General features: G+C 42.3%; 1 protein-coding gene across 2 annotated transcripts; it reads right to left on the bottom strand.

Annotated features, from left to right (window-relative positions):
* Positions 1–158: 158 nt before the first annotated feature.
* On the bottom strand, positions 159–27163 carry dhx15 (DEAH (Asp-Glu-Ala-His) box helicase 15). 2 transcript variants are annotated; one of them, XM_039822142.1, is made up of 14 exons: positions 26938–27163; positions 24871–25201; positions 23525–23718; positions 22957–23116; positions 21413–21631; positions 16948–17115; positions 10675–10761; positions 10151–10300; positions 9562–9670; positions 5785–5976; positions 4679–4801; positions 4402–4592; positions 3352–3521; positions 159–2988 (listed from the first exon to the last, which is right to left on the bottom strand). In XM_039822142.1, the coding sequence occupies exons 1-14, from the start codon at positions 26943–26945 to the stop codon at positions 2871–2873; spliced, it is 2220 nt and encodes a 739-aa protein (XP_039678076.1). In that variant the 5' UTR covers positions 26946–27163; the 3' UTR covers positions 159–2870. The 2 variants fall into 2 exon arrangements, with proteins under 2 accessions (XP_039678076.1, XP_039678075.1); XM_039822141.1 differs by lacking the exon at positions 26938–27163 and adding an exon at positions 26765–26921.
* Between the last annotated feature and the right edge of the window lie 793 nt (positions 27164–27956).

The raw sequence follows: 27956 nt of genomic DNA, 5'->3' as shown, positions 1-27956 counted from the left end.
TGTCAAGGAGCCACATAAAATGGCCCCCCAACATCAGCCCAGGGTGCAAGGATGGGTGTGTTATGAGCAGCTGTGCGAGGAAATGTACAGTATATCCTTGACCTCAAATAAGTTTTCAGCTCGAACAGCTAAACAAAAAAGGTAGACTCCAAATCTCATTCCAACTCTGTCAGAATTCAATTTTTAATAAGACCATACAGCCATTACAGATATACTGTATGATTAAGCACAAGAAGTAGGACTGCATGCAATTGTTGTGTACCCTCATATCAGACACTCACAAAAAACAACTCCGAGACATTATAATTTCCATTTGTAATTATGGCAGTGTGAATCAATGGGAAGTATTGAGCTTGAAAAACTGTTCTTACCTCAGGATCAATTCAATATACAGTAATTTCCAGATCAGCTCAAACTAATGGGTTTTCTATTGGCTTCACTTTAGAGAGACTAATCTCTCCGGCCCCATTTTGTGGTTCTGTGTACGTTCCCCAGCAAAAGGCCATCCACTTAAAAACTTGTCTCCCAACAGTCCAAAAATATTAAAGCACACATGCTAATTTCCTGACTTAGCATATAACACAATCTGCAGGCTTAATTTAAATACTCCCTTAGCAGGTCTCGTATCTCTGCCTGCCTACTTCCAGACGCTACAGAGATTGTGAAAAATGCTTAGTGGTTCATTTCTGCCTCTATCCTCAGGTCAACGTTATGTATATTCCCTTATAATTGATGTAACGTTGAGATACAGAACAGAGGAAGGCAAGGTTATGCTATCATAAAGGCTACCTGAACAAAAAGAAATCTGGATTAGAAGCAGTTAAAGAAATTGCTTTTTAAAAAGGTGATGTAAGAAACCTATGAAAACAAAATGGGGTCTTTGATTTGCATTTGTCATTGTGCCCAGACAAGGTAGAGCTCAAACTTAGTTGATAAAAGAATATTGCTTGTTCGTGCTTCCAACTTTCCACACAGCAAGAATTGTCTATCCAGCTGGAGACACAGACTCAGTCGACATTAATTGAGGCAATATATCGGACTTTGTGCAGCTCTGCTGCTCTGGTTTGCACATGTTAATAGACTTAAATATGCAAAATTGGTGGAGGTCCCTTTTAATAATTTATTCGCAAAAATAATTGGCATATTAATCAACTGTAAAAATAATTGTTAGCTGCAGCCCTAGTAACAATTAAGTCCCATCTCAAAAAGCACGAAATCCTAGCAAGTGCAACATTTTGAGGCACAACGGCTTTTAAAATGTACTTCTTTAAAGTTGAAAGGCCTTTTGAGACTAAGAGGTTAAAAAAAAAAAAGGTTGGTCAAAAAGCGATGCAGCAGTGGCCATAACTTATCGCTTTTAGTTAGATCCTCCCTGCTTCATAAACGCCCAGCTTTTTTTTTTTTTTTTAAAACACCAAGTCCCCAATTTGTAATTTAGACTTTCTGTTAAAAATTGTACGTCTCCAAGTCTGAGCTAAATGCCTGCCAGTTATTTTCTCAAAGCTCACCCAGAGCCACAGAAGACGTTATACAATGTTTCCACAGGCTGTGGAGTACTGCTCATGAATAGTAAATTGACTATTATCTGTGAAATGGGTGGAGTGCATCTTTAAGAAGTTGCAAGTTTAATCTCTGAAAGAAGAGTGGTTATACGTTTAAGAAAACAATGCAAAGACTTAACACACACTATTAACTGGCAGCTGCAAAGTAGCAGTAACCAGTCCTTAGAGATGGTAGGAGCAGAATGCACATGCCTCTCACGAGTCTGGTTAATCACACTGTTCATGGAATTCACGCTCTGCCACTCACAGGCAGCTTGCTCCGTTTAAGTTGTTGACCCACAGAATGAGAGAGGAAAGCCTTCCAAGAAAGTTTGTCACAACTCATCCAACTTTCCTAAGGAATTGTTGCTAAGGAATTCTTACAAGTTCAAATTTAACCTGACAGCCGTGGTTTACATACACATTCACGTTATGTCACTGACCATTATTCTGGTTATTTTCTACATCACTGCGGTGCTAGAATTTATGCTTCTCCCTACTGCAAGCTTTACCTTAGACATTAGAGAGGCGCTGACACAAAGCAGTACAGCCAGAACAGGCTCCAGCACAGCAGGGATTTCACACTGATCTTCTTCTGAAACATTTGTAATTAACATTCCCCCTCACTCCAACTGTTTCTGAAGCTATCAATATCCCAGTAAGAAGATTTAACTTCCCTAAAGAGCCAGGAAACGAGCAGGATTTGGCAGGTCAAAACGTGATTGCTCAGTGTGTGTGTGCGCATGTGTTGTGTGAAGTTTATGCACAGATTATCCTGTTATTTTAATGCTGACACTGGAAAAATATTTTATTACAAAGTCTTTTTTATTAAGTTGAATAGTGACAGGAAATGTGACCAAAGTGCCCCTCTCAGTATCTCCACGACTAGAGAACAATACATTATGCCTGCCTCAAAATACAGTTTTTAAAATGATATTTGTTCAAAAGCTTATGCCGTTTTCAGCAGGAGAACAGCCAAGAATCCCGAGCTGTGACTTATGTCTTAGAGAGGAATGCTTAAATTTACATGAAATATCATGCTTTAAATCCAAATGGTTCATGACTAAATTCCAGATAACTGCTCATTTACAGTTCATTTCTGGTAGTGCACTGCTTAACCCTTTGGGCTTCAAAAGAAATGACACAAGGTGGCCCTTAAAGGACACAATTCATCAATCATCATGAAATATACATTACACACAGAGAGACAAAAATAGAATTCAAAATTAGGTTGTTGGTGGAAGTAAAATAAAATAAGACTGCTCAAATAAGTTTAGGCTTTACTTTGTACAGATGCTGAGGATGCTGTTGCAGCACATGCAAACCTTCTTAGTACTGAGTGTATTCCTTGGATGAGATTTTTGCAATGATACGCTCCAACTGTCTCTTTGCTTCACACTGGGGGAAGTTACCCATCTCATAGTACTGCGGGGCAATTTTCACCAGCCTAGGAAAGAAAGCGAGTAAACATCAGTCACAAAAACGGTCTTCAGTGTTTACTTGAAAAATAAATAAAACATTACATTTTAATATACAATAAGTGATTGTGTCCAGAAATGCAGGGTATTTCACAATAAGACACTATCCCAGATGTACACAAACAATAAAGTGATTATGTAAGAAAAACCTTTATCTATAAGTCAAGCTATCGAAATAAAAATAATCACACATTTTTAGATTTTTGTGTACTTTCACTCGCATAATAAAAAAAAAAAAAGAAAAGACAAGGAAATACTATTTGTGAAATTAAAAACATTTCTTTCTGATAATTATCTTTACATCAAAAAAATGTGCTCCAACTGAAACTTACCACTCTGGTTTGATGTCAGTGCATGTGCGGATGTAATTCTTGGTGGTCAGCACAAACTCGTTGTAAAGCACCCACTCCGGCTTGTGGTCCAGCACAGTGGATGGGTGCAGTTGTACGACTTGGTTGTCCTTCACCGTCAGGTAATGGCCTGTGCGCTCCAGGTGAGCGATCTGTTCGCACCCAAGAGAGAGAAGAGGGTCATCGCGAGTTACAAACAATCACGGAGAAGGACAGGAAAAAACTATCACATATTTATAAGTGCTAAAATAATTTTTATTAATACTTTATTTAATAAAGACCCATCAAAATCTCATTAGTAATTGACTGATTTTGATACAAAAGCAGCCTGACGGTAAAGACAAACTTGTTTGTAACTGGGCAGTGAGCGATTTCCCCTACTTTGTAGATGGTGAGGCTGCAGTGGCTGTTGTGATTAACCAAGGCAATCAGTCTCAATAAAGGCCTTTCCCGACAAAGACATGATCTCACAAATGCTGTGAAAGCCCCAACACGAGCCGCAAATTTGTCTCCAAGATAAAGGTTAATGTTGACAAATATTTAAATATTAACACCATAATTCAACTTGTCAGGTTGCTTGTTTAAGGTAGCCCTGAAAATGGCTGCTTGCAAAATGCCATTTGTTTCCTTGAGCGAGGAGCAAATTGACTTGATTTCTTTTTATGTGTTAAAAACAAAGCAGCTCTGTGTGTGTGTGTGTGTGTACTTTAAAAGGTGGTTATCCATTACAATTAACATCTCAGCTGCATTATCAGTCAGGACTGGGTTTTGCACAAAAACACTTCAAACCCAATAATGGCAAACTTCAACGAGCATCGGAATGGCAGCGGAGCTGGAAAAAGACTGAATGTGCACAGATAAACAAAAAATAATAATTGGGACGTTTAATGGTGTATTGACTTTTTTTTTTTTTTTTTAAGAACCGGGATACTAAATAGCTAAGGTTCAAAACGTATACTACTGCAGAATAATACAAACGCAACATGCTTCTATGAGCAAAGAACTTCACCGAGGGACCCTGATGTGACTGACCTGCATGAAGAAGCCAGTGACCAGCGCACGGCGGATGTTGGTGTAGTAGTCTCTGCTGCTGAACTCAGTGCTCTTCCGCGGCAGGTTGAAGCGGTCCATGATCCTGGACAACTGTTGCCGTACGTTGTCTGCTGACATCAGCGAGCGGTAGTTGACGAAATTTTCATAGCACCACTGAGTGGAGTCGTGGTCTGTGTGAGACAGGGCCAATTTTAGGGCGAGGGACAAATAAAGACAACTATTCAGTGAAGCCAGCGGGCATGAGAGGGACACTCACTTTGTTTAAAGGCGTGGTAGACGTTGAGCAGCGTCATGTGGTCTCCGTCGATGTGGGCAAAGCGCATCTTGGACTCGTCGGCCACCTTCTTAGCCTCCGTGGGTCGGACGAAGCACTGTGGGACTAAACAAGGTTGGTATAGGCCCCAACACGCCGCCCATAGGGATAAGTTAAGCAAATCCCACAGAGAGGAACAAGGCCTCAGCTCAAGAGAGGCACAGAGCACTTCACAGGGCACACTGTATTGTGAAGTGGTTATGGTGGGAAAAGGAGAGGTGGAGGGCCAAAGAAAAGGGGAGAAGGATAGGTTTCTCCTTCCTGCTGCACTACAGTATGGCTTCATACACCCATCTTATAGATGTGACACTCAAGTAATATAAATCAGTGGTGAAGAGTTCATCCAGAGGACTCTGGTTCTGCCGTCTGCCCTCTGTGAACTTGCTCTGGATTGCTTAAAGTCAAACCTGCTTAATTGTGGCTTTAATGTGTAAAAGCTGTATTTTATTGAGCCTCTTGGTTGGTTGCTGTGGCGGCAGCGTTCTCAGGTGTACTTTCGCTGCTTACTCTAATGAACTCAGCAAAAACCTGCCGTCCTGGAACACCTGCTTTAAGTGCACGCCACGTCCAAACAGCTAGTTAAATCCATTTCCCCACTCTCAAAGACCCTCGCACTCCCTTCAAAGGCGTCAAGATTCATCTCAATGAGCAGCATTCTGCTTTGGCAAGCCTAACGTGCAATTACTGCTGTAGCATGCTGGTGCTGCTCCAGCTACACCTATACATTTTGTACAGACATGTATTTTCCCCCCTTTCTCACAAATAATAGCTGACACCACTGACTTGACTGCACTTATTCTGATTTTTCAACTTCTGGGATTTATCTATTGTTCATACAGATTAAGTCAATTCTAAGTCAAATTTGATAATGAGGGCAAAACTAAAGTAAAAAAAGAAGGGTCAAAGAATGCAAATACATATAAGGGAAGAAGATAAAAGAAGCTGCTCAGTATATTTCCTTTAAGCTCATTGGTCATTTCTGAAGCACGGTCCATGAGCACAGGAAATGGAAAGAGCAGCAGCTCAGACCAACACAGCCTGAGCATTACCTGACAACATGGCAGTGATGGAGAGGATCTCATTTGAACAGTTGAATTCACAGCTGGCGATGACCATCTTGGCCAGCTGGGGGTCCAGGGGGAACTCTGCCATCATGGAGCCCAGCTCCGTCAGGTCACCGCCGTCATTGAGCGCTGCCAGGTAGTTCAGCAACTCCAGAGCTCGCATCAGGGTCTCTGGGGCTGGGGAAGACAGAATGGGGGAGATGGGCCATTAACAATTGTTCCAAGCCCATGGGCAAAACACAGACGACAGAGATAGAACAATTTCCAAAACTGTCATTTCACAGACACATGTATGGCCGGATTGATTAATAGTCATGATAGTTAACTAACTGAAGTTTTAGATTGTTGGTCAGATGAGACATTTGAAGACGCCACCTTGGGCTGGGTGTTATTTTAATGGACAATTAATTGACAAAATGATAGTCAGATTAATCCATAATGAGCATAATCAACTAATGATTACGTTCATTATGGATTCATCTGACTATCATTTAGGCTTTTTGCTATCTTAGAAATCTAGACGCACCCTACCAGGGTCAGTCTAGCAACTCTCCGTGGAAAAACCCAATTCTGGTCAGGCCAATCACATCGTGTATAGAGTCGGTGGGCGGGCTTAAAATAAGGACGGCAGAGTTGCGACGGTTCCGCGTGAATTCCCTGCTACTTGAAAACAAAGACGATGGCTAGCGGCAGTCTTTCAAATCGGCTTTGGCCGTGACTCTGGAAGACTGGGAGTTACATTTTTCTTTGAGAACAACGAACGGCACTGAAGTCATTCTTAAAAAGGGAAAATTTGTTCGCAGTTGTGCCGACCGGATAGGGCAAAAGTTTAATCTATCAACAAGCGTTGCTCTGGTTGGTTGTAGCACTATCCTATCGCGTGCAGAGGGATTTTGAAAGACAACCGTTTATCCCGCCCCTTGGATTGAGCCCTGCCAATGGTGAGTACTCAGACCCAACGTCTAGATGTGGGTCTGGCTTGTCAGGCTAGGTTTTTGCATCTTCACAGTCACACTAGATAATACATTTGTCTACTCTGGCATTAAACATTAGATCAAACGTAACTATTTCAAGGAGGGTCTGGCACACTTTGCTTAAAGATGTACATTAAACGTGGCTAGTTGAGGATTTAAAGTATGCCTGATTTCCTGTTAGTGTCTTCAAAATCTAATTAAATTGGCTCCAAGACTAAGGAATCTTGATTTCTTCTCTTTTTTTTTAACTGTCAAATATGAGTACAACATAACATTCAAGCAAATAAATGTCAAAACATAATTTTATGAAGACATGAACTAGCTTGTTTGCTCAGTAAAAGGAGATCTGCAGCCTGAGCAACCAAACATGAAACAAGAAGAAACCTGAGAGAAAAGCTGATAAAACAACAGCACCTGCTGTACACGGACCTTTAAGAGAAGACAGATGCAAGTTAAGAAACGACACAGTCACACAAAAGGAAGCTGTTTTAGTGGCAGGGAGCATGAGGTCAATCAAAATGAGAAGGCTCTGTGTGTGTGTGATGACCAGAGTTATGCTAGACATCAACTTAGCAGAGAAGTAATCACTGCAAAGCTCATTTTTCATCATCCGCTCAGGCAATCCTAAACAACTAATGCAATTACAGGGGAACTTTCTACTTAATGCTTCAACACAAAAGGCTTCCACCGCTTGGTTAAAAGATTTTTTCCTCCAGATGCAATTATTGACCTTTGGCTCCCGAGAGCTGAAGCCTAATGACCAGTTGCATGTTAACTGAAAATTAGCTTCAAGCACTGGCTGCGGTGCTCGTTCACTTTCATTTCTCTCAAGTGCCCCCCAAAAAATTCAATTTCTAACAGCAGGGAGGCATTTTTTTATGATTAACAAATATTGATTTGGGGCATCAAAGCTATTTTTTTATTTTTTTACACAAAGTGAGTTCCGGCCACATTACTTACCACACCAATGGCTTGTGTGGGGCTAAACAAAAGGTGAGAATCTGATTTCCAAGTACTGCTAGCATGATGAACCAGTGTGGAAATTCAATATACACACAACAGGGCTCATCAGAAAGTAAGTATTGACTGCCTCAACACACAAGAATCTGATATATTAACCAAGGGCCAAATCAATGAGACGAAATGCTAAAGGAACATTAAACCACATTGGCTTCGAAAGGTACTTCTTTGGAAATGTCACCAGGCAAATGAATCCCACCCAGCCAAATCCTTGAGTAAATCGCTACTGATTTCTTTTGGATTTTCCATTTCGTTGGCTGGCTCACACCGTCGCTCTTGTGTTTAGTAAGCGAGGAGCGAGGTAAGCAAAGAGAGAAATAAACGACATATTTGAGCATTCCACAGTAAAAGGAAAAAAAAAAAGGAAAAAAAAATCAGGGTTCCCATTGAGCTCATGGACAAGCTGAAATGGAAAAAGCCACTGGCTTTTTGGGCTGATAATGTTGATCATCAGGGAGACAATACCTAAACTCAAATTCAATTGAAATTTAAACATCAAGGAACAACAATACAAAACGTGTGTTGGCTAGGCTCTACCACAATAAAAATGGCAGCCTCAACCAAGGTTTTTATTCATTTTGACAATTACAAGAATGCCCACCAAAAATGAATTAAAAGCAGTTCATCCAACAACAACAAAAACCTATAATCTCAAAACTAATGTACACTATCGTTTCATATGGTACTTTTGGACTCTGACCTGTCCATTTACTCTAAAGGTGGGCCTTTGACACCGTGTATCAAAACTGATCCGCTGTAACTAGATGCTAGAAAGCTTGTGTCCCGGAAACTCCAGCAGACTCAAAGCAGACTTCATCCGCTACACAGAAATAGCTCTGGTTTCCAGCGGGCTAAGGAGGTAGTTAGAAGAAACCTTCTGCCATGAGTGGATCAAAATATACAAAAGATAATCCTCCCTTTTCCCTTCACCCCACTTTTCCCAGTTAGAATCAGCAGACAAGGCCAATCCCATATGTTGACGCTTACCCTTGCGTTTTGTGAGAAATGTGGGGCTGGGGGTGGAGGTCAGTCACGTTTCACTGGAGGAATAAAAAGGGAAGGCAATAGCCAAGGTGATAGCGCTGCTATTGATGTAACCAATTTCATTCTCAAAATGGCGTTTGCCACGGTGGACGGGGAGAGATGGGTTTAATCTCAGAGGTGAGATGAAAACTATATTATGGTGAGAAAAGGGGGGGAAGGAGTGGGGAGGTTAAGGATAGGGAAAGGAGGGGTGGTCTCCACGGGAACACACACTCTCCTGGAGAATGCCATAACTTGGCACTTCAATGAAAGTCAGTCTGTTTTTTGGCCTAGATCCAGCATGATTCAAATGTACAAGAAATATGAAATACAAACAGAGACAGAAACATAAATGGACTGATCAGCCAGAAAACTAACTCCGCACGTCACTCTATTGTCCCACTTTGAACAGCAATAATCTAAACTTAACAGTGTTCATAAAAACTGCACAACAATACTACTGTGTAATCCATGTCTGTCAGAGCGCTTATACTCAAATCTCCCAACATTCACTATGCAGTATTTGTTATCTGCCAAAATCATTTTATCTTTGCTTTGTCGTTTTTTCCCCCCCAAGCTCCCAAGTGACATAGCCAACCCAGATTTGATATTGTACATGAAACAACCACAGCTTGACTGAATATAGATTTTACAGCAGAGTGTCATGTCTTTATGGGACTGACTAGACATGTGTCTTTATAAGCCAAAAAATAAAAATTACACTACTATTTTTTTCCATACTAACCTGGTGGGTCCATGAAGTCAAAGTGCACCAGGTCATCAATACCCAGTTTCTTCAGCTGCAGCACCACGGAGCCCAGATTAGACCTCAGAATCTCTGGATACGTGTTGTCCTGTGCCAGTTAAGAGGTACGAGACGAACCCAAGGAACAATTCAAAACAAATTAGTCAGGGAGCTTACTATCTCCTCATCTGTCATTCGTATGTCAACTTGAACAGAGACCGGGAGTCTAGGGCATTTGAAGGGCTATTTAACTTCTTTAAAAAATTCCCTTTGCCATTCAGCATGACGTGAAAGAATTAGCCTGTTAAAGTGGGGGACTGGGCCTCAGCAGGTTCATTTGTCACAAGGTGGCTGTATCATTAGCACAGGTTATGAGGAAGGGTGGAGGCAGTGTGGTTTAGCACCAAGCTCTTGGAATTAGAATTCACCTGAACTGGGAATCATGGATTCTAAGAGCAAATATTGTATAATAGAGAGCTTTTCCAGCTAGAGGGCTGCTTTGGGGCAATACAAAGTGTTTGTGGCAGTGAAGAATGTGAAAATCAAACACGTCATAACATTTCTAACCATTTCCAGTCTTGTTTCCTACCTGCATTTCTGTCTTGTAAGCTTTCTCTGTGTAAAGGCGGAAACACTTCCCTGGGCGTGTCCGCCCAGCACGACCTGCCCTCTGCTGGGCCGAGGCCTTGCTGATGGCTGTAACCAAAAGGGATTCCACTCTGATACGTGGGTTATATACCTGATAGCAAAGGGAAAGATGAATTTCAGGTTAATAAAAAAAATTCAAACACAATGTAGATTTTCTAGAGAAAAAAAAGAAAAAAAAAAAGCACATCAACATTACACACATACTAACACCCACAATCTACTAAATATACAAGCAGCTTCAGAAAATGTACAATAACACATACACAAAATCCACCATAACGCATATATAATCTCTTTTTGCGTCTGACTTGGCTCCAGCCTGGTGAAATGTCAGAGGAATAAATAACTGGCTTTTCCATCTTTGCCGCTGTCAGGTGTGCACTGCTGTTTATCTGGGGATTCTCAGGCAACAGACGCAGATGATCGCAGCAGATAAAGAGTGGTGGGGAGAGGGGGGAAGCTAACCTTTTGCTTGGCAAATCCGGGATCAATTACAAACACCACGCCATCGATGGTCAGGGATGTCTCGGCGATGTTTGTTGACACGACAACCTGTGGAAATGAGAACAGATGGGTTAAGAAATGACCCACCCGGGGTGGTTTGGAGGGACAGATAAGACTTCAGACTCTGGTGCTAGACCGTGCATCAAGTCAGTTTTACATATGGTCGTCAGTTTTTTTAGGAAATACATTCCAAAATGCAAGCATTAAAATACAGAGAACTCAACAACGTGGACATTTCAGGGATTAAGGTAGTTTCTTCTGTTGAAATATTAGAAAACAAAGTGCATTACTTAATTTGGATTCTCATTCAATTATTTAAAAGTGCTTTGTACAATCACAAAAACTAGTGCTCAAAAATCATAGTCCTTCTTAAGCAAAGTTTTCCCGCAGAGTGGCACAGTGGCACAAACAGTCAGGGAAAACCCTTCATGGGTACGAAGACAGACAAACAAGTGCAGATATCGGCTTTGCATTAACTCAAATAATATTCCCTGATGTGGGCCAGTTGAATGAAGAAGCTTGTGGAGATGCCACTACAGTGCAGTGCACGCATGCTGCCTAATGCAAACCAACAGAAGTACCACAAGAGTTTCTGCAAACAAGTGCAATGTGCTATCAACGTATTTGTGGAGAGAGTTGGCTTGGTGCTCAGAGTCCAATCCATATGCATTACCTCTGGCCTTTCTGTGTCACGTGAATGTGTGCGTGAGACTGGGGGTACTGTCAAACTGTCCTCAGCATGCTAGTGGTTTTGTTAAGATATCAGCTTTCCCCTCTCTCGTTAAGTTCTCTGTAGTTTTTCAAAATAACAGAAAATAGTTGATGTAATGGTTCCGCTTAGGTGGCCTGTTTTTTGCTCTACAATGGTTACTGCTTTCATCCAAGTGTATTTTATTCCCCCTAAATGAGGGCTGCTGTATATCTCCCATGTGAACCCAGCATGTATCTTGACATTTGGAACACTGCTGTCTGCGGACATGCCAACTCTGCACGGCTCATTGTCACCGATTGGCTGTTGCTGTGTGCTACGTAATAATGGCTCCTCCAAAGCTGTGCTTCAACACAACCAGAGGCACTGGAAAGGTTTGCATTTCAGTTTGAAATATTTATAAAATTAATGACCACATCATCGCATCATCTGATAATTTATAAGGAATGCAAAAGTGGTGTTAATACAGATGGAGGCTTATGGGGCAAAACAAAACAGATGTTACTGTTAACTGCCTCTGCACATAGAAATACTACATGAAGAGGAGACAAGTAGAGGAAGAATAAGTGAAATGAAAAGCTGCTTGGTTTCTAATGAGGGTTTAAGAACAAGGCAAGTGGGGACCTGCACCATCTCCCAGTCTCAGATCTGTTTCGATTACAATTATCCCCTATAGCAAGACTGTCCATGCAAAATCACAGCTGAATTGGAGCAATAAATAAATAAATAAAAATTAGTCACATCACCCTATGGGTCTCTTGCTGTCAGCATATACACAAACAGCGGGGGGGAGGGGGGGTGAGAGGAAGATAGATTTGCAGTTGCTCTCACGCAAACCTTGACCGCTGCTGAGTTCCCCTTATATAACAGCTGAAACAGACTGGACAGAGAAACCCTTTAGACCAGGGGTCTTCAACGCTTGTCGACCCAAGGACCCCTTAACTGAAAGAAAGACGGAGCAGGGACCCCCTTGTATAAAATGAAGTTGCATATTCAACTGGGCCTACAATAACGTGTAGGGCGGCCTAAAGCCTTTATAAATATATTTTTTTGCATACAATAGTAAGATATTAAAATAATTGTTGGCATGATTTTATAAATCATCTTTTAATGTCAAACATACATGTGACAGTGAATCCTTAGGATTAACTGTATCTTTGGATGGCTATCTTAGGGACTACCTTACCTATAGGCCAGTAAGCCTATCATCTTTATATTTGCTAATAATATGTTGAATTCATGTTAAGACATTTCAATTTTTTTTTTTTTTTTTTTTTACTTTCAAAAATTAACAATGATTTGGAGGCCCCCCTGCAGTGACACTGAGGACTCCCCAGTGGTCCCGGACCAGATCTCTGCTTCAGCCATATCAAAGTGTTTCAGACTGTGGTGACGGGTTCATAGTCCACTCTACTGGCAACTGCTACTCCGCTGTCATAGTTCAATATGCAAGTGGGTACTTGGAAAAATGCCTCTCCACACTTCAATATTTCTCGCTTGCTCACTTGCTCAACATCTACCAAGACAGGAACAAGCTGTAGGCTGAACTAAGCAGTCATTTGGTGGTAGCCGTCTGCTTTCTTGGTAGTCCTCAGGATGAAATGCCAAGCACAAAACCAAACAGTTCTCTGTAGTCGTTGCTGATACAGGTCCTCAGAACCAATTTTGCACACATAACACACTTCCTTTGTAGCTGTGCCTCTTCAGCTGTCTTCAAGCTGTGAGCCTTACAGACTTTTTAAATCCCACCTTTTAGGCGAGGATTTCTGTCGAGCCTGAGAATGCCCGAGTGTTTAGTTATTCATGCCAGGGAGGGCCTTTTCCCCCTCTCATTCAGCCCTTGACCTCGGGTAGTTCACCTGTCGCAAGACCTATTCCCCTCAGTATTCAAGCAGAGGAATGAAGAGATGGCAATAAATGCCTGTATGAAACTGATCACACCGCGTTATCTGGCAAACGGTTGGGGGCTTGTTCGTGTATTTCTTAGATGAATGGCTGTCTACATCTGATTGACATGAGCACTCCATGACAAATGTGAGTTGAAAATAATATGGGCTGTCAAAATAATAACCAGCTTAGTGGGAATACACAAATACCAAGTGCGAGGCTCAAAAGTACACACATTTTTTCACAGTAAGAACTTAATGAAATGTAACCTAGCCATTATCTGCTTTTGTTTCCACAGTTTTCCAGCTGCTTCGGGGACGAGTTCCTTTTAATAGACGAAAAAGTATTTCAAGGGTTGCCAACAGTGCCGTCAATCATGATTGGTCGAACAGATGTGCAGCTGTGTCGATACTAGAGCTGGGCAATATATCAATATTATATCGATATCGTGATATGAGACTAGATATCGTATTAGATTTTGGATATCGTAATATGGCATAAGTGTTGTCTTTTCCTGGTTTTAAAGGCTGCATTACAGTAAAGTGATATAATTTTCTGAACTTACCAGACTGTTGTAACTGTTCTATTATTTGCCTGTACCCACTTAGTCATTACTGATGATTATTTATCAAAAATCTCATTGCGTAAATATTTAGTGAAAGCACCAATAGTCAATACTACAATATTGCTGCGGTATCGATATTGAGGTATTTGGTCAAAAATATTGTTTGTCGTATTGTTGTGCTTGTTAATATCACAATATTAACAAGCACAACAATAACTATCATTTTACTACTGCATCTGTATCAAATAGGACAACCAACAATAAAGAACAACAATGGAGAACGCTTGAGGAGACCATCGGTCCAGCGAGCTGGAGTGTGCGTTTGGAAATGATAAGGTGTACCAAAGGTTTTCTGATAACACCGTTTTCCCATAAATGTGAAAGAAATACAGCATCACTTCCTACATTGTCGTTGGTTCCACCACTACCTACTTCAACGTCCTACCAAACAGCACAGAAAATGACTTAGTTGGTCCCGCTTTTGCCTTTTAAATGGCATATAACGGAAATGTCCCAGGTTGTAAAAATTGAGTAAAAACTGAGGGAGAAACCTAGTACCAAAGACTCACAAGGATCCTTAAAGTTTAGTTTATGTGAAGCCCCAGGTAATGGGTTCCTGAAGTGGAAAAGGACCATCAGTGGCGCAAAGATACAGAAGAATTACATCTCTAGAAACCTATTAGCCACACTGTGGCAGTCTGAAATAATAATAAAAAAAAAAAAAGAGACCAGGCTATCAGACAGTGTCTCATGACAGACACTATATGCCAGCGACCAACGTCCCAGCAAGGAATGAAAGGCATGGAATGCTTCAAAGTCCAGTTAACAAATGGACTAGGTGAGGTTGCCACTGTCCTGCGTGTTGGGACACAGTCAGGGCTCCAGCAGATGCCACACATGACACCCTCTCACATTTCATGATCATATGGGTGGCCTCATTGACTGCATTGATTCTGAAGGATTATCCAGGCTAGGGCCATTACACTGAAAACAGGCTGGCTCCTTCCAGTCTGTTGCTGCACTGGATAATCCTGGCTTCTTCATCAGTAATATCATTAGAGCATCATCTCTGCATGTTATTTCTGGGCTATTACCTGCAGGAGAGCAAGTACTAAGGCTAACACAGGCAATATTTCACATTACCTGCTGGGAAACACAGCCTTGTTGACAAATAAAGCCTTCCCCTGACTGGGGAAAAGGAGAACGTGCCTTGAGCAGCACCTACGCACGCACATTCAAAGCTCATTGAAATGGATGCGTGGCAGAATCACGAGTGACATTTAAAAGGAATATTCCAAACGTGACACTATGCTCAAAACAAACCTCAAACACTCAGCACAGCACATTTGTTAAAGACAATCTTTGAGACGCTGGAAAGCAAAGTGAGATTATAGTCTTTGTTTGTAATTAGTCAATTGCTGCCTTGGCCTCTAAATGATTAAACTGTTCAAAAACCGAAGCTCAGTGGCTTTCCTAGAGAAATAGAGCAATGACGAGCTAGTGCTTTATGTTAATTGAGGAATGCCTAATGCAGTAGTTAGAATGCGTAGCAGCACACGTCGCAAACCTTAATTCTTTTTCACTACTTCCTCTTGGGCTGGCTTGGATGACATCTCTGCATTTTTCAATTGATGAGCCACTCAGTCACTTTTGGAGGAGAGGCACATTTACTTCAAGCACGGCAACTTTAGACGCCACCTCCAGCAACTCAACAAGCACCTGACAAACTGATCTTAAGGGGAAAAAAGGCATTGGCTGTTCTGAAGCTTAAAGTGTTTGCTGGGTTGACAGGTCAGAGGTCATGCTGTCATTACATTCACTTTATTTTCTGGATCAACATAACTCATGGGAACTAGGGAGAAGTTGCTGCAGACCCCTCCTATTCAGCACGCCCGCCACTAGTGGAAAATCATTGTTTCCTCCTAGTTGTATTATGTCTGACAGATGTATGCAAACTTACAGGGCCATGCAGGTACTGTTGCAAGAGCCACGTAATATTAAAATCTGTCCCTATGCAACTATGGCCCTGTTTCACGTCAACATCTCTTTGAACAGCAGAGACAAACACTGAGAATGATATTTTGAAAAACACCTTAACCAACACTGGGTACCTTGTGGGGTAACCCTCAGCCTGTGCCGCACTGTAAAAGTAAACTTGATAACAGACTTGATCCCTCTTCAATGCCATGTCAAATAATACATTTTGTAAAATTTCTGATTAATTGCATATTAAAATCACATTGAAAGGAATCCTATATTCCCAAAATCCAGGTTGAATTGAGCATTTAGCAAGTACTGTAATGTGTTTAACTTTGACAGCCCATAACTATTTTCACTGCTCATATGTCAGCCTGATCAGCCTCAATTAGAAGGGTTGTAGCAATGAGTCATTCATCAACACCGTCCCCTATCAGATCCTGGGGGTGAATGTTTGCTCATTCACTGGCAGTGGTGATATTCTGATATTCTGTCAGATCCCTGGCCAACAGTGTGGCAGCGCAGGTGGTGCTGCTACTCTGGTGATGAGCCCATCTGAATAGAAACTGTCAACACAAAAGAGACAAATTGTCTCGTGTCTGTACCAATAAGAGGCTCACCCACTCCTCTGAGATTAAGTGATTGAGGAAGAAGAAGCCGACGCACAGCAATAAAAAGTCCTGTTTTTGATCAGCTCACAGAACGTGCACCTTCCGCATGGCTTCATGTGGCAGAGGTCTTAGGTCTCCTCTCTGAGCAGCAGCAGGGCCTGTGCAAATGTAGTGGAAAGATAAAAATGACTGAGAATGCAGTGCTTTCCTCAGGCTCAGAGGGCATGAGTAATACCCCAGTTATAATTTAGAGCAGAGAATCGCATGCTGACAAAAGCAGCATATGTTGTGTGAGTCAGTTCTGCGCTAAAGCTGAGAAAGGGAAAAAAAAAGTTTCAGTCCCTACCTTCCAGCTCTCTTCCTTTCCCCACCTTATTCCCCATCTGGCCTTTCTACATCATTTTCTCTTTCACTCACCCTCTCCCTCAAAGTCCCCACTTCAACCTCCCCCTCCGAGTGTTTTTATAGCAACAAGGCCGTTATACCTTCCTTCCGATGGCACCACTTGGTTTATTGGGTGGGGGTGGCTCAAAGATCCTCTGCTGCTGCTGTGGAGGCAGCGTGGAGTAAAGCGGGATGATCTTGATATCACCGACTTCCGGCCCCAGGTCGTCGACCTCCCTCTTGATTCGCTTGCAGGCTTCATCAATTTCCTGAAAGATGGAAGTGCAACAATTAATCCGGGCGTCACCGGTGTATGTAAACAGCAAAATCAAACAGCCTCTAAACAACACCTGGATGAACAATGGCGGCGAATCTGGATGATAGGGGAAGGTGCAGGAAGGCGGCCGGGGAAACCGCGGTTCCCTGCTACAGTACATTTGTTCTACCTATCGCTCCATCTGACGGAGGAAATTAAACCTGGACCGCAGTATGCATTGCTGAGCTCCCTGTGGCTCTGTTGTCAAATGCAGCAATCATGGAAAACATGGACACGCACGTTCCGAAGGCATGCACCTCACACACACACACACACACACACACACACACACACACACACACACAGAAACTGGGTTCATTATTCCACAGCGCAGTATTGTAGGGGGGAATGTGAGATGAGACTGCAGCACTGATGCATAACCAGCGGCAAATCATGGCAGATCAGTTTAGTGAAGCTGAACGTTCTAGAGCCGGTGGGCTGGCAGACAGACACAGCGACCTGAGTAGCGCCAGGAAGAAAGCATGATAGTGAGCACAAGGCTAGGGCCTTTTCTCTAAAGTCCTCTTGGACTACACTAATAAATGTACTAAAATATGTCTACATATTCTACATGCAACCCATTAACATAGAAATACTCTGGTTTTTTTACCTACACACATTTTTAATCATCGTACTTAAAAAGGTTTAAAGTAGATTCTGGTATGGCCTAAAATACCATGTACACAACAGCTTTTCATTTCCCAAGCAACCCCCGCTGTTAAGAACCATTTTCTTTGTTTTGCTAACAACAATCATTTAATCCTCACGAAGCAGCGGTTACTATATGTTACATGTTACAGCCTATACTGTTGCACCACCTGCAGGCCCATGGGAGCAATGCAGCAACTTTTCAAAGAGAGGAGTCAATGATGACCAGGAACCAGAATTATTTCCCTGTTGCTTTTAAAGTGAAAATGAGCTACATCAGAGATCTTCATCATGCATGTTGGCTAAGAAATCAATCCACACAACTTCTCAGATCCTTTTGTTTCCTTTTCTAAAAGCATACTGTGCTGAAATTAGTGACTGAAGCGGACTTAATTTGTGCCACTGCAATGCCAGTAACATGTGCTTTGACATGAGAAAGCACCACGGTGATGTTCCCTGTTTTCCTTCTGGACTGCAAGTGTGTTATTAGCCCTGTTGTCCCCTTGTTCATTGCATTAAGTCAAACCCTGCTGATGGCCCATTGCCTCTTAATCAACACAGTGACAAGTAGAAAACGGTAAATCTGAATGGATTGGTAAAATTAGCCTGGGTATTAATAGCCTATAAAGCCTCTGGATGCAGCAGCTGCCATGGAGAAAAAAAATGGCCCTCTTTGCCAAAGTGCTGGAAGCAAGCTGGCTGTCCCTCCCTTAGGGACATCAAGACAGAGTGTCACATACACACACACACACACACGCACACGCACGCACGCACGCCGGCAGTTGGCCAGTGTTGGGAACCTGTCCACCAGCTCTCCCTGCCACCCCAGAAGCAACAATCTACAGCCAAGCTAATAACCGACACATTTAGGCACTCCTCTTGACTAGCAAACAACCCCCCGCCAATCCCCATGTTTTGATGTTAGCTGCTGAGGGGGAAGCTTAAATATTAGGACTTATCTTTGCTCAACAGCTGTGATAAGTTTCAACTTTCTTGTTTGGAGTTGGTGCTTCAGTTCTATTTGTTTGTAGAAGCAAACTATCTTAGAGAAACTGAGGAGGAGAAAGGAAGAGAGTCCTGTGCATTTTGCTTTCGCCTGTTCTAAATTAAAACAGTCACATAAAAACTATCTAGTCTATGGATCTGCATCCCAATCGTTAGTCTACATCAAAGTTGCTGGGAGACTGAAGAGGTTAAGAAGCGCTTGAGGGGCGTGCTGCAGTACCCTTTGAAGACGCATCTCTGCCAGACCTACTACACATTAACTTCTTTAACCCAATTAGTAGAGGGTGATAATGAACTCACCGTGGGAGTGCTCTTCAGTAATGCCTTAGCTTGACACAGTGCGGGGGGGGGGATATAAATCAACAAATTACATCTAACTGCATGAGCAATGTTCAACATTGCCTGCAAATATACCAGACTTTAACACATTCACAGGAATGACTATCAGTGTTTCTAGCCATCTAAGCAGCTGGGATACCACTAAACCTAAAATCAATTACCAGCCCTCAAAGGAGACCACTTCAAAACACCATGCCCTCCAATGACTTCATCCCCTTCGTAACAAGCCGCATATTGATCCTGCTTTGGCAAATGAAAACTGACGTAGGTGCCCTGCCACAGTCAAGCCGATGTTGAGTGACAAATAATCACTGCTAATAAACAAACAAACACAAGATGTGATTGGGGAAGCCAGAAAGACACACATCTACATTTTTTAAAGATGCCTCGTGTAGATCAAAAATTGGTAGGGTGTAGCAAAAGTCCACAATGTCATTTAAATTTCCAGAGCAATTTGTGGTGCATTCACACCAGTTACATTCTCCTTTACGACCACGAGTAATCACATGGTCTCCAACACCATTTTGTCAGAGTGCTGAGAGAATAATCATACCAGCACAGGCACTGTTGGCTCTGACAGGCTCCTCCTGTCCAATGATCGGAACATTGAAACATTTGTATTTGTGTGTGTGTGTGTGTGTGTGTGTGTGTGTTCACCCTGCTGTGACCAAATTCATCATTTTGGGCATGAACCCTGCCCTCCATTACACTTCAGTGGACAACATTTGCAGGGAGGTGGAAAAAATAATAAATGACTTAATTTCAGAGATTTGTGGGAAGGGCAGAATCTGGGTCACTACTGTTTTTCGCCTCCCCCCACACACACACACACACAGCGCAAATCCTGGCGGTTCCCAAACAGGAACACTCACGTGCATTAACATCTATCAAATTGAGGATTAATAATTTCCTGTGCAGAGAGTGCACAAGTGTGTGCTCATGAGACGGTGTACGTGAGTAACTCATCTATGGAATTACATTAAGATGCACGCATTTAACTTTGGAGATGTATAAAATCGTTGCACAAGTTTATAACCTTGTTCGTTATGTTTGTTTTTCAAAAATACCAATAAAGAGGGCTCGGCTGCCGGCCTCGCTACCTACCTATTACAATGAAATTAAACGGCGCGGAACATGGCGCGTGTTGGGGGTGGTCCCGAGTTAGAAACGTCAGTAGCAAATATCTGATCAAATTTGCGGTTTATTAATGATCGTTAATGACTGTTAGGCCAAGGAAAAGGCCTAGGAAAAGAAAGGCTGACGACAGTAATGATGAAGCTGAGGTTAGTTGGATCAAATTAAGGAGGAGGGGAGGTGGGTATTTTGTCAATGTGAAAATGCCTAGCAGAAGTTATTTGATTTCATTCTTGTAGGATGCTTAATCAAGCAATGTATTGCATTATTGGACAGGACGACGGGTAGTACAGGTGAGACAGGAAAAGTATGGAAAGAAAGGTGAGAGGACAGCAGTGAGAGGAAAGAGGCAAGAAGTATTGAAGCATTTTATTAAACATCAGTGTTTCCCACATAGACTATTGTGTGGCGGTCCGCCTCACTATCAATACCGGCCGCCGCACATTGCGTTTTGTTATTATTTTTTTTAAGACGCTATTCAAAATACGTCCTTCTGCATTACCTTTCCCTGCTCTCCTCCGACTCTGTCACTTGATGTCTCGCTCACATACACAGCTCCTCCCACCGTGCGGTGTTGGGTTTTTTTAAGCCCCCAAACGTCACCTTCCAGGCACCGCTACAATGGTTATGTTTAAGGTCACGGTGAGGGTTAGTGTTCACGAAAGGTTGGTATCTATCTCGTGAACACCTTTACACAATCACACATTCACAATCACCGACCCGACTCTTAGCAAACAAGCGATTGTGCCCGCTTTAGAAAGTTAACTAGTGGCAAGTTTGCGGTAAAATGCAGTTGGGTTGTCGAGGTCAAAACACTAAATGTAGCAGCTGTGAATCAAATAAACCTATTATAAATAATGGTCGACAACCCACCAGCACAAGTTGCTTCCTAATCTGTGGGAAACGCTAAACATATTCGACATCTACAACTTTGTACAAATGTGTGTCTAAAGCCCGTCTTGTGTAAGCTGACGCGTTAAATAAAAATAAAATATATATATAAAAAAAAAAACGTTCACTCTTCAGCACCACTGCTGGAAATAATCCTAAGGGAAACACTGTAAAGGACAACGACAAAAATCATTTAACCTGGCTGCTGTAGAACAAAACCTAAGGAGTGGTACCTCTTGTCCAGTGAGGAAGAGCAGAAGGTCCCCTTCATCTACCTCACACATGTGGATCTGGATCACAGTGCGGATGGCCGCCTCCAGGTAGTCCCGCTCAGGTTCCGGCGTGTAGAAAATCTCCACAGGGTGGGTGCGTCCGGGGATGGTTAGCAGTGGGCAGCTGTCAAAGTACACCTGGAACTTCCCGGCATCGAGCGTGGCACTCATGACAATGACCTGGACAGAGAAGAGCACAGGAACAGGAGAGAGACGTCTGTGAAGGACAATGTTTTCATAAAAGAGGTGAAAGGAAAGATAAAAGTAAAGACAGCAGAGTGTAAATGAGTGTGGCGATTATGGGAGTGAGCACCCAAGTGTAGGATGAGTTAACATTTCATGTGGCTTGATGATAATTAAGGATAAGGACACATGCTAAGTGGATAAGGGTGCAACCAAATACAGATTAGATGAAGAGTGCAAAAAGCTGTACAGGATGGATAATGCTTTGAATCCAAATTTAGGGTGAGGGAGCTGGCACGAACCCAAGATGGTGTCTATAGTGTAGAACTTGGCGTTACACTCCAAGTCACTGACCTACACAGAGCTATGACAGTCCTTGTTCCTGATGTTTGGTACACAATGTTCTCCCCAGAGCCATTAGATAGAGCGCATTAGGATTCTGATGGGAAACGCGTCTCCCATTTTCAATCTCAAACATTTTCAGGTGCCAGTGTCTCGGCATTTTGCTTTACGCTCTGCGAGACATCATAATTGCTCTTAATCAAGGCAAATTAAACTTTCAAATTTGGTAGGGGATAGGGATGAAGGAGATGGAGGGGTGTGGGTGGATGATCATTCCCAATAACCTAGACCTCATTTAACAGTCCGCGAACAACAATCTAACCTTTGATTCCACGCTGACAAACAACTAGTCATTATCCATCTGCTTTATGAGAAATATGTCTGGCACAGTCTGCCTATAAAGCGCCTGCCTGCCTGTACGCTCCCATCCACACCGACACATTGCTATTCTCCCCCTGGATGATTGGCTCAAAATGGGGCTGACTCTAGGAGCAATCTCCACTCGTGCTGCGGTGCAGAATAGATGTGCATTTCTGAGCCCAACAGCAACATTTCTCCACAGATACACAGCTGTCAGACATGGGGACACTGTCAGGAGAAATGTGACAAAAGGGAGGAGTGACAGAAGAGGGAAATAAACACTGGCTGTGACTGAATTTATCCTGCAGGAAATAATGGTTAGGGCTTTAACAGTGTTTTGAAGGCATTAAGTGGGACACATTTGTGGAAACAAATCAGACTGCTGTCAAGAGTACTTTCAACACCAATTCGGGAGATAAGACAAGTGACATTTGACTTCTCAGAATAAATAGCAAATGTAGGTGCTGGATAAATGGTCACATTACGCTTTAGTACACTACCTTTTAAATAATCCACATGCTTTTAAATGATTGCAATAGCTAATCCTGAGGCCATAAAAAAAGACACTTGTTTCCCAGATTAATCAAATATACTGAAGAAACTTAGAATATTGTTTTTACCTTGAGGTCAGCCCTCTGGCGGACCACCTCTTTGAGGACCCCCATGAGGATATCTGTCGCTAAAGTGCGTTCGTGTGCCTCGTCCAAGATGATGACACCATAGCGCTCCAGCAGAGGATCATTCATAGCCTCCCGCAGCAACATTCCATCGGTCATGTACCTGGGCGAATAGAAGACATGCAGGCTTTACCAGCATATACAGTGGCATTATTGGAATAAAAATCCTGCTTACAATTAATGTAATGAGCACAGCATTCCCCTACAGAGAAATGTCCTGCTTCAAAGTGATGTGGGCAGAACATATGGGAGAGCAAGTATAAAGAGGATAAGATGAATTTGAGGAATGTAAAACCTTACGCCAGTCTGTCAAGCAAGACAATTCAAATGGTCTACATTTTTTAACAGCTCACTGAATTAATCATAGATTATCACTTGTACAAGGCTCCTGTTTAGCTAATAGGCTCTTAATATTATCTACTTCTGCCAATGCAGTTGTAGGTTTGTCATTGGTTGCTTTTCAAAACATAAAAAGAGAGCAGAGAGAAATATTCTAAACTAGCCTTCTTACTTGAGTAGGGTCTTGGGAGAGCTGCAGTCCTCAAACCTGATGGAGTAGCCCACCTCTTGGCCCAGCATGACATCCATCTCGTCAGCAACCCTCTGGGCGACGCTCATGGCCGCTACCCTCCTGGGCTGGGTGCAGGCCACTGCTCTCTTTGGTCCCGGCACTGACCGCACCATGTCCACACACCACTGAGGGATCTGGAAGACAGCGGACAAGACAGGTTGTGTTTGAGCCAAAGAGGCCAAGTATAAAATAGAAGAATTCTTTAAATATAACAGCAAACGAGGGAAATGAATGCAAGGCAGATGATGTAGGAGGATGAACCTAATCAGTGGGTGTACCAGCCTACAACAAATATTCTATGAAAACAAAAGATTTCATAGTACTACTACTTGAAGTGCATTATTACAGTTTGCTATGTACGGAAAATTAAATACCTACGAAAGTCATACCTGTCAACATCTTCCCTGACGGCATGTTGTTGCTTAGAGCTTAAAAACAGAAGCAGCTTGCTAAGAGAGGCTTGAATGAAGAGAGTCTTACTTCCACTCTATTAAGCTTGAGGTTCGGATGACTGCCCTTTAGAGATGATTCAAATCTTACCAGACTTTGAAATGTCACCCCAATCAGAAGAACAAAAAAAAATGCTGATGACAGGTTTGGAAGAAATAAACATTTCTCAAACAGTATTAAAATATATTACAACTTTCAGGGCCTGGCCCTAATCATTAAAATATGATTGGTGGAACATCTGTATGCTACCTAATTTGTACCTGGCAATCATTTAAGCTTCATTTGTATTAAGACAAAGTAAAAGCAGTAAAAAAAAGTTTTAAAACTTGCTTTCCCTGACAATTGTGAGGAAGACGTTTTGCCTAAATGCATTACTAACCATTCTTTTTTTTTTATTTCAAGAAATACCAATGTGGTCAAACTTAAATGCATCATGATTATTTTTCCTTTCATTTCCAGAGCAATAACCACAATGACTAATCTTAAAGATAAAGAAGTGTTTGGAAGATGGTTTGTATTCCCCTCAGGAGGGGGCTAAGGCTCAACCAGTGATTTACTCTAATCTTTTCTCTTTCAAATTTTAAGAACAGACAACCCAGCGCTTTCAAGAACTTTAAATAAACATAACCACCACCCACTGTGAAACAGCTCCACAGAGTAACTGTTTAAAATGCATCATCTGTTCATTCCACCCTGTTTTTTTTAATGGCAATATTATACCAATTATATTACTGAATATCAATTTGACACATTTTAGTAAATTCATGGTAAAAAAAAAAAAAAGTTTATGTTTTAGGGGCAACTGACAACAGTAGTGCATATTTACTGCCTTATACCTGCGTGGTTTTTCCAGAGCCTGTCTCTCCCACCAGCACAAAAGACTGGTTACACATCAGGATGTCAGTGAAGCGCTCTCTGTACTCCCAGACAGGCAGCTGCAGCCGCTTCTTCATGATCTCATGGTAGCGTGGCGTGTGGGGCAGGTTGGTGAAGGGGTTGATCGGCTGCTGAATGGGGGTTTGCTTAAGGAAGCCTCCACTGCCTGCAGCTAGGCTGTTGGGCGCCGCGGATGACTTCACATCTCTGTCCCCGTCACGCTCTCGATCCCGATCACGGTCCCTGTCCCTCGACCGTTCCTCACGGTCTCGGTCCCTGTCGCGGTCACGCCTGTGAGAGGAAGATGCAAGTTAAGATTTGATGAAGCCTTGCCACACGGAATAACCAATATAACTTACCACAGAAACGCAACATAACCAAATACACTTGAAATACTATTTTGCCCTAGATTTGGAAAAGATTACAGCAAACATAAAAGGAACAACATAGAACAGACAGTGCACATGTTAGCCCATGTCAAGTTCATGTTCTTAAAATTGAATGAAAAAGGTTACTGCACATTCTTATTAACTGTTGCTAAAAGCACCGACTAATCAAGCGTGGCATGCAAAGGCCATGATTACTGTCCACAAGTTTGTTCTCTTGTGGAAGAAATGTGGAAATTGAATGGCTTTAGAACAGAATGCAAACCATTTATATCCTAGCTTTATCTGGACAAAGATGGTGTGTACCTCATGGCAAGCTACAGTGTAAAAGTGTTTGAAAAAAACACAAATTCTTGACTTTGAAATTGATCAATTATGTGTCTACAAGACTCCATTACTAATAAATTATTTTTATTTATTTTTTGTCTAAATGTTCAGTTGCGACAATGAGCTACAACGTAATTGAAGCCAAGCGTGACTTGTAGAGAGGTGGGTCGCATCATCTAGCTAATTTGAAACCCCTCAACTTGTCTGGATCATGGATGGATTATGGTCTGGATGTACGCATCTCTAGAATTCATGTCCTTGACTATGGGAAAGCTGCAGTATGCACATCGGATGACGCTAGGCTCTGTTGTTTCAACATAAATATAACCGAATGTATCGTTTACACAATACGTACAATATTATATATGCCTCTGGGTAAATTCGTACTTTACTGGTCGACCCGGTAAGGTAAAAGCGATGTCAAATCCAGGGCAGTGACCCTGAGCGTAATCTCGGTGACTTTGACAACTGACAGTCCCCCCCCCCCTACTTCTACAGGCCGATCAGTTATTGTCTGGACCAATATTAACGCTCAGCAGTTCTTTAATATCCCTAAGGAAAGCTAGGCTTTACAGCAAAGGTCGCCTGACACTGACTTGGGACTGTAATATCAGACATGGCAGTGACACCTGACATTGCATCTTATTTCCGCTAAACAGCTAGCTAGCTAACATTAGCCCGGCTAGGGGGTCACGTGTGCTGCCACATGCTGTAACAACCGATCATTCATGGCATGTTGATTTTGTCTCGTGAAATGTAACGTTATGTCCTTTGTATTTAAGACACAGCGCTCAAAGTAGCACTGACTAGCATGTAACGGTAGCCACGTGCAGACCAGAACAGGCTGGCTGTTTGCTAAGCTAGCTAACGTTGCACTAGCCAATTTGCTCGACCATTGCACTGCACGCCCTTATCGTTCAACAGCATCCCTAATTAGGCTAGCTAGCTAGGTAGCTGTTTATCCTGTCATTGAAACAATTAAACGCTCCCACACACCCCGTCGGTGCTTACTTTAGCTCAACATTAGCGAAGAGGTGACGTTAGCACGGCTAGTTAGCAACAAGACAACAACAAAACAGCCTGCAGCAATCACAAACACTGCAACAGCGGGAAGCGTTTAGGTAACGTTAACGCTACATACTCATCAGAGGGTCTCTTTTTACTCGGCGAATCATCACCCAAATCTAAACGATGTCGCTTGAACATCCTGCCACCGATATCCGTCCAAACAGTGCCTTTAGCAGTTTATTAATCCATGCAGATTTTTCCCCCAAAGCGTTAAACATCACCAAAATGGCGACCGGAAGCTCTTACCTCATCATTATTATCCTTGACAAAATTATTCGAAAGCAGTAATTTACTGTGATACCCGGCAAGCACGGTGCATAGAAAAGATCCCGGCTTTACTGTACGCTGCACATGATGCTGTCCATGAACGCCTATTGCAGTTCCTGCTGATACGATGCAGTGGTTTTAGGTCTGCTGCCGGTCGGGTCGGGATGATGTGCCCGTCAAACAACGCGCTACACAGTGCTGTTGCCTCGCCCCCTTCAGTCCAAAGCATCAGGTTCACTGCAGCACAGGCAGGTCTGACTCAAGCACCCAGCAACCTCTCGGATAATATGTTGTTACTATTGCTATAGGCTACATGTCACTATATAAATATTGCATGAATGAACAGAATAGTCTGTTCAGAATATAGCCTGACAGTGTTGGCTGCTCTGTCCGTTGATGCTTCAAGAAGGGAAATCTTTACACAGCATCGTTGCAGGGGACCCCATTGGAGTTCCACGCCACCATGGTGAAACTGGGACCCTACTGTGGGGAAAGTCAGCAGAGCTGTATAATATAGGCTATTACAGAATTGACACACAAAGTTGTACAGATTCTGTTTTTCTGAGTTGCAAGATAATAGCCATCAAATGAATTACTCTGAATCAGATAAAGACAAAAGTAATTTAAGTGCATCATGATTTCTTTTCTTTTTTTCCTCAATGAATGCACATTGCATTTAATGATGTGGTGAGATTATTGGTCCTTAAGTCAAGTTAATTTGCTGCTCTCCCTTTTCATCATTCATTTTATTTCATTTGAAAGCTCATTCCTGGCTGCCTCCAGGCAGGATGTGTAGGCCTATGTCGCCCAATTTTAATGTTATAAAACCACTGATTAGCCTAATCAATTTCATCACTCATCATCAGCCCTACAGTATGGACCAGTAGTGTATACCCGAACCACCAAATATATATATATATATTGTATGTTGGGCATGCAGAAAAACGACAAGAGAATTAGGCTTATAGGTTATAGAAATACCTTTAAGTACTAAAATC

The sequence above is a fragment of the Perca fluviatilis genome, chromosome 14 (genome assembly GCF_010015445.1).
Source record: "Perca fluviatilis chromosome 14, GENO_Pfluv_1.0, whole genome shotgun sequence".
NCBI lineage: Eukaryota > Metazoa > Chordata > Actinopteri > Perciformes > Percidae > Perca > Perca fluviatilis.
Note: the sequence above shows the minus strand (reverse complement) of the source record. Positions and strands in the feature narration are given on the sequence as shown.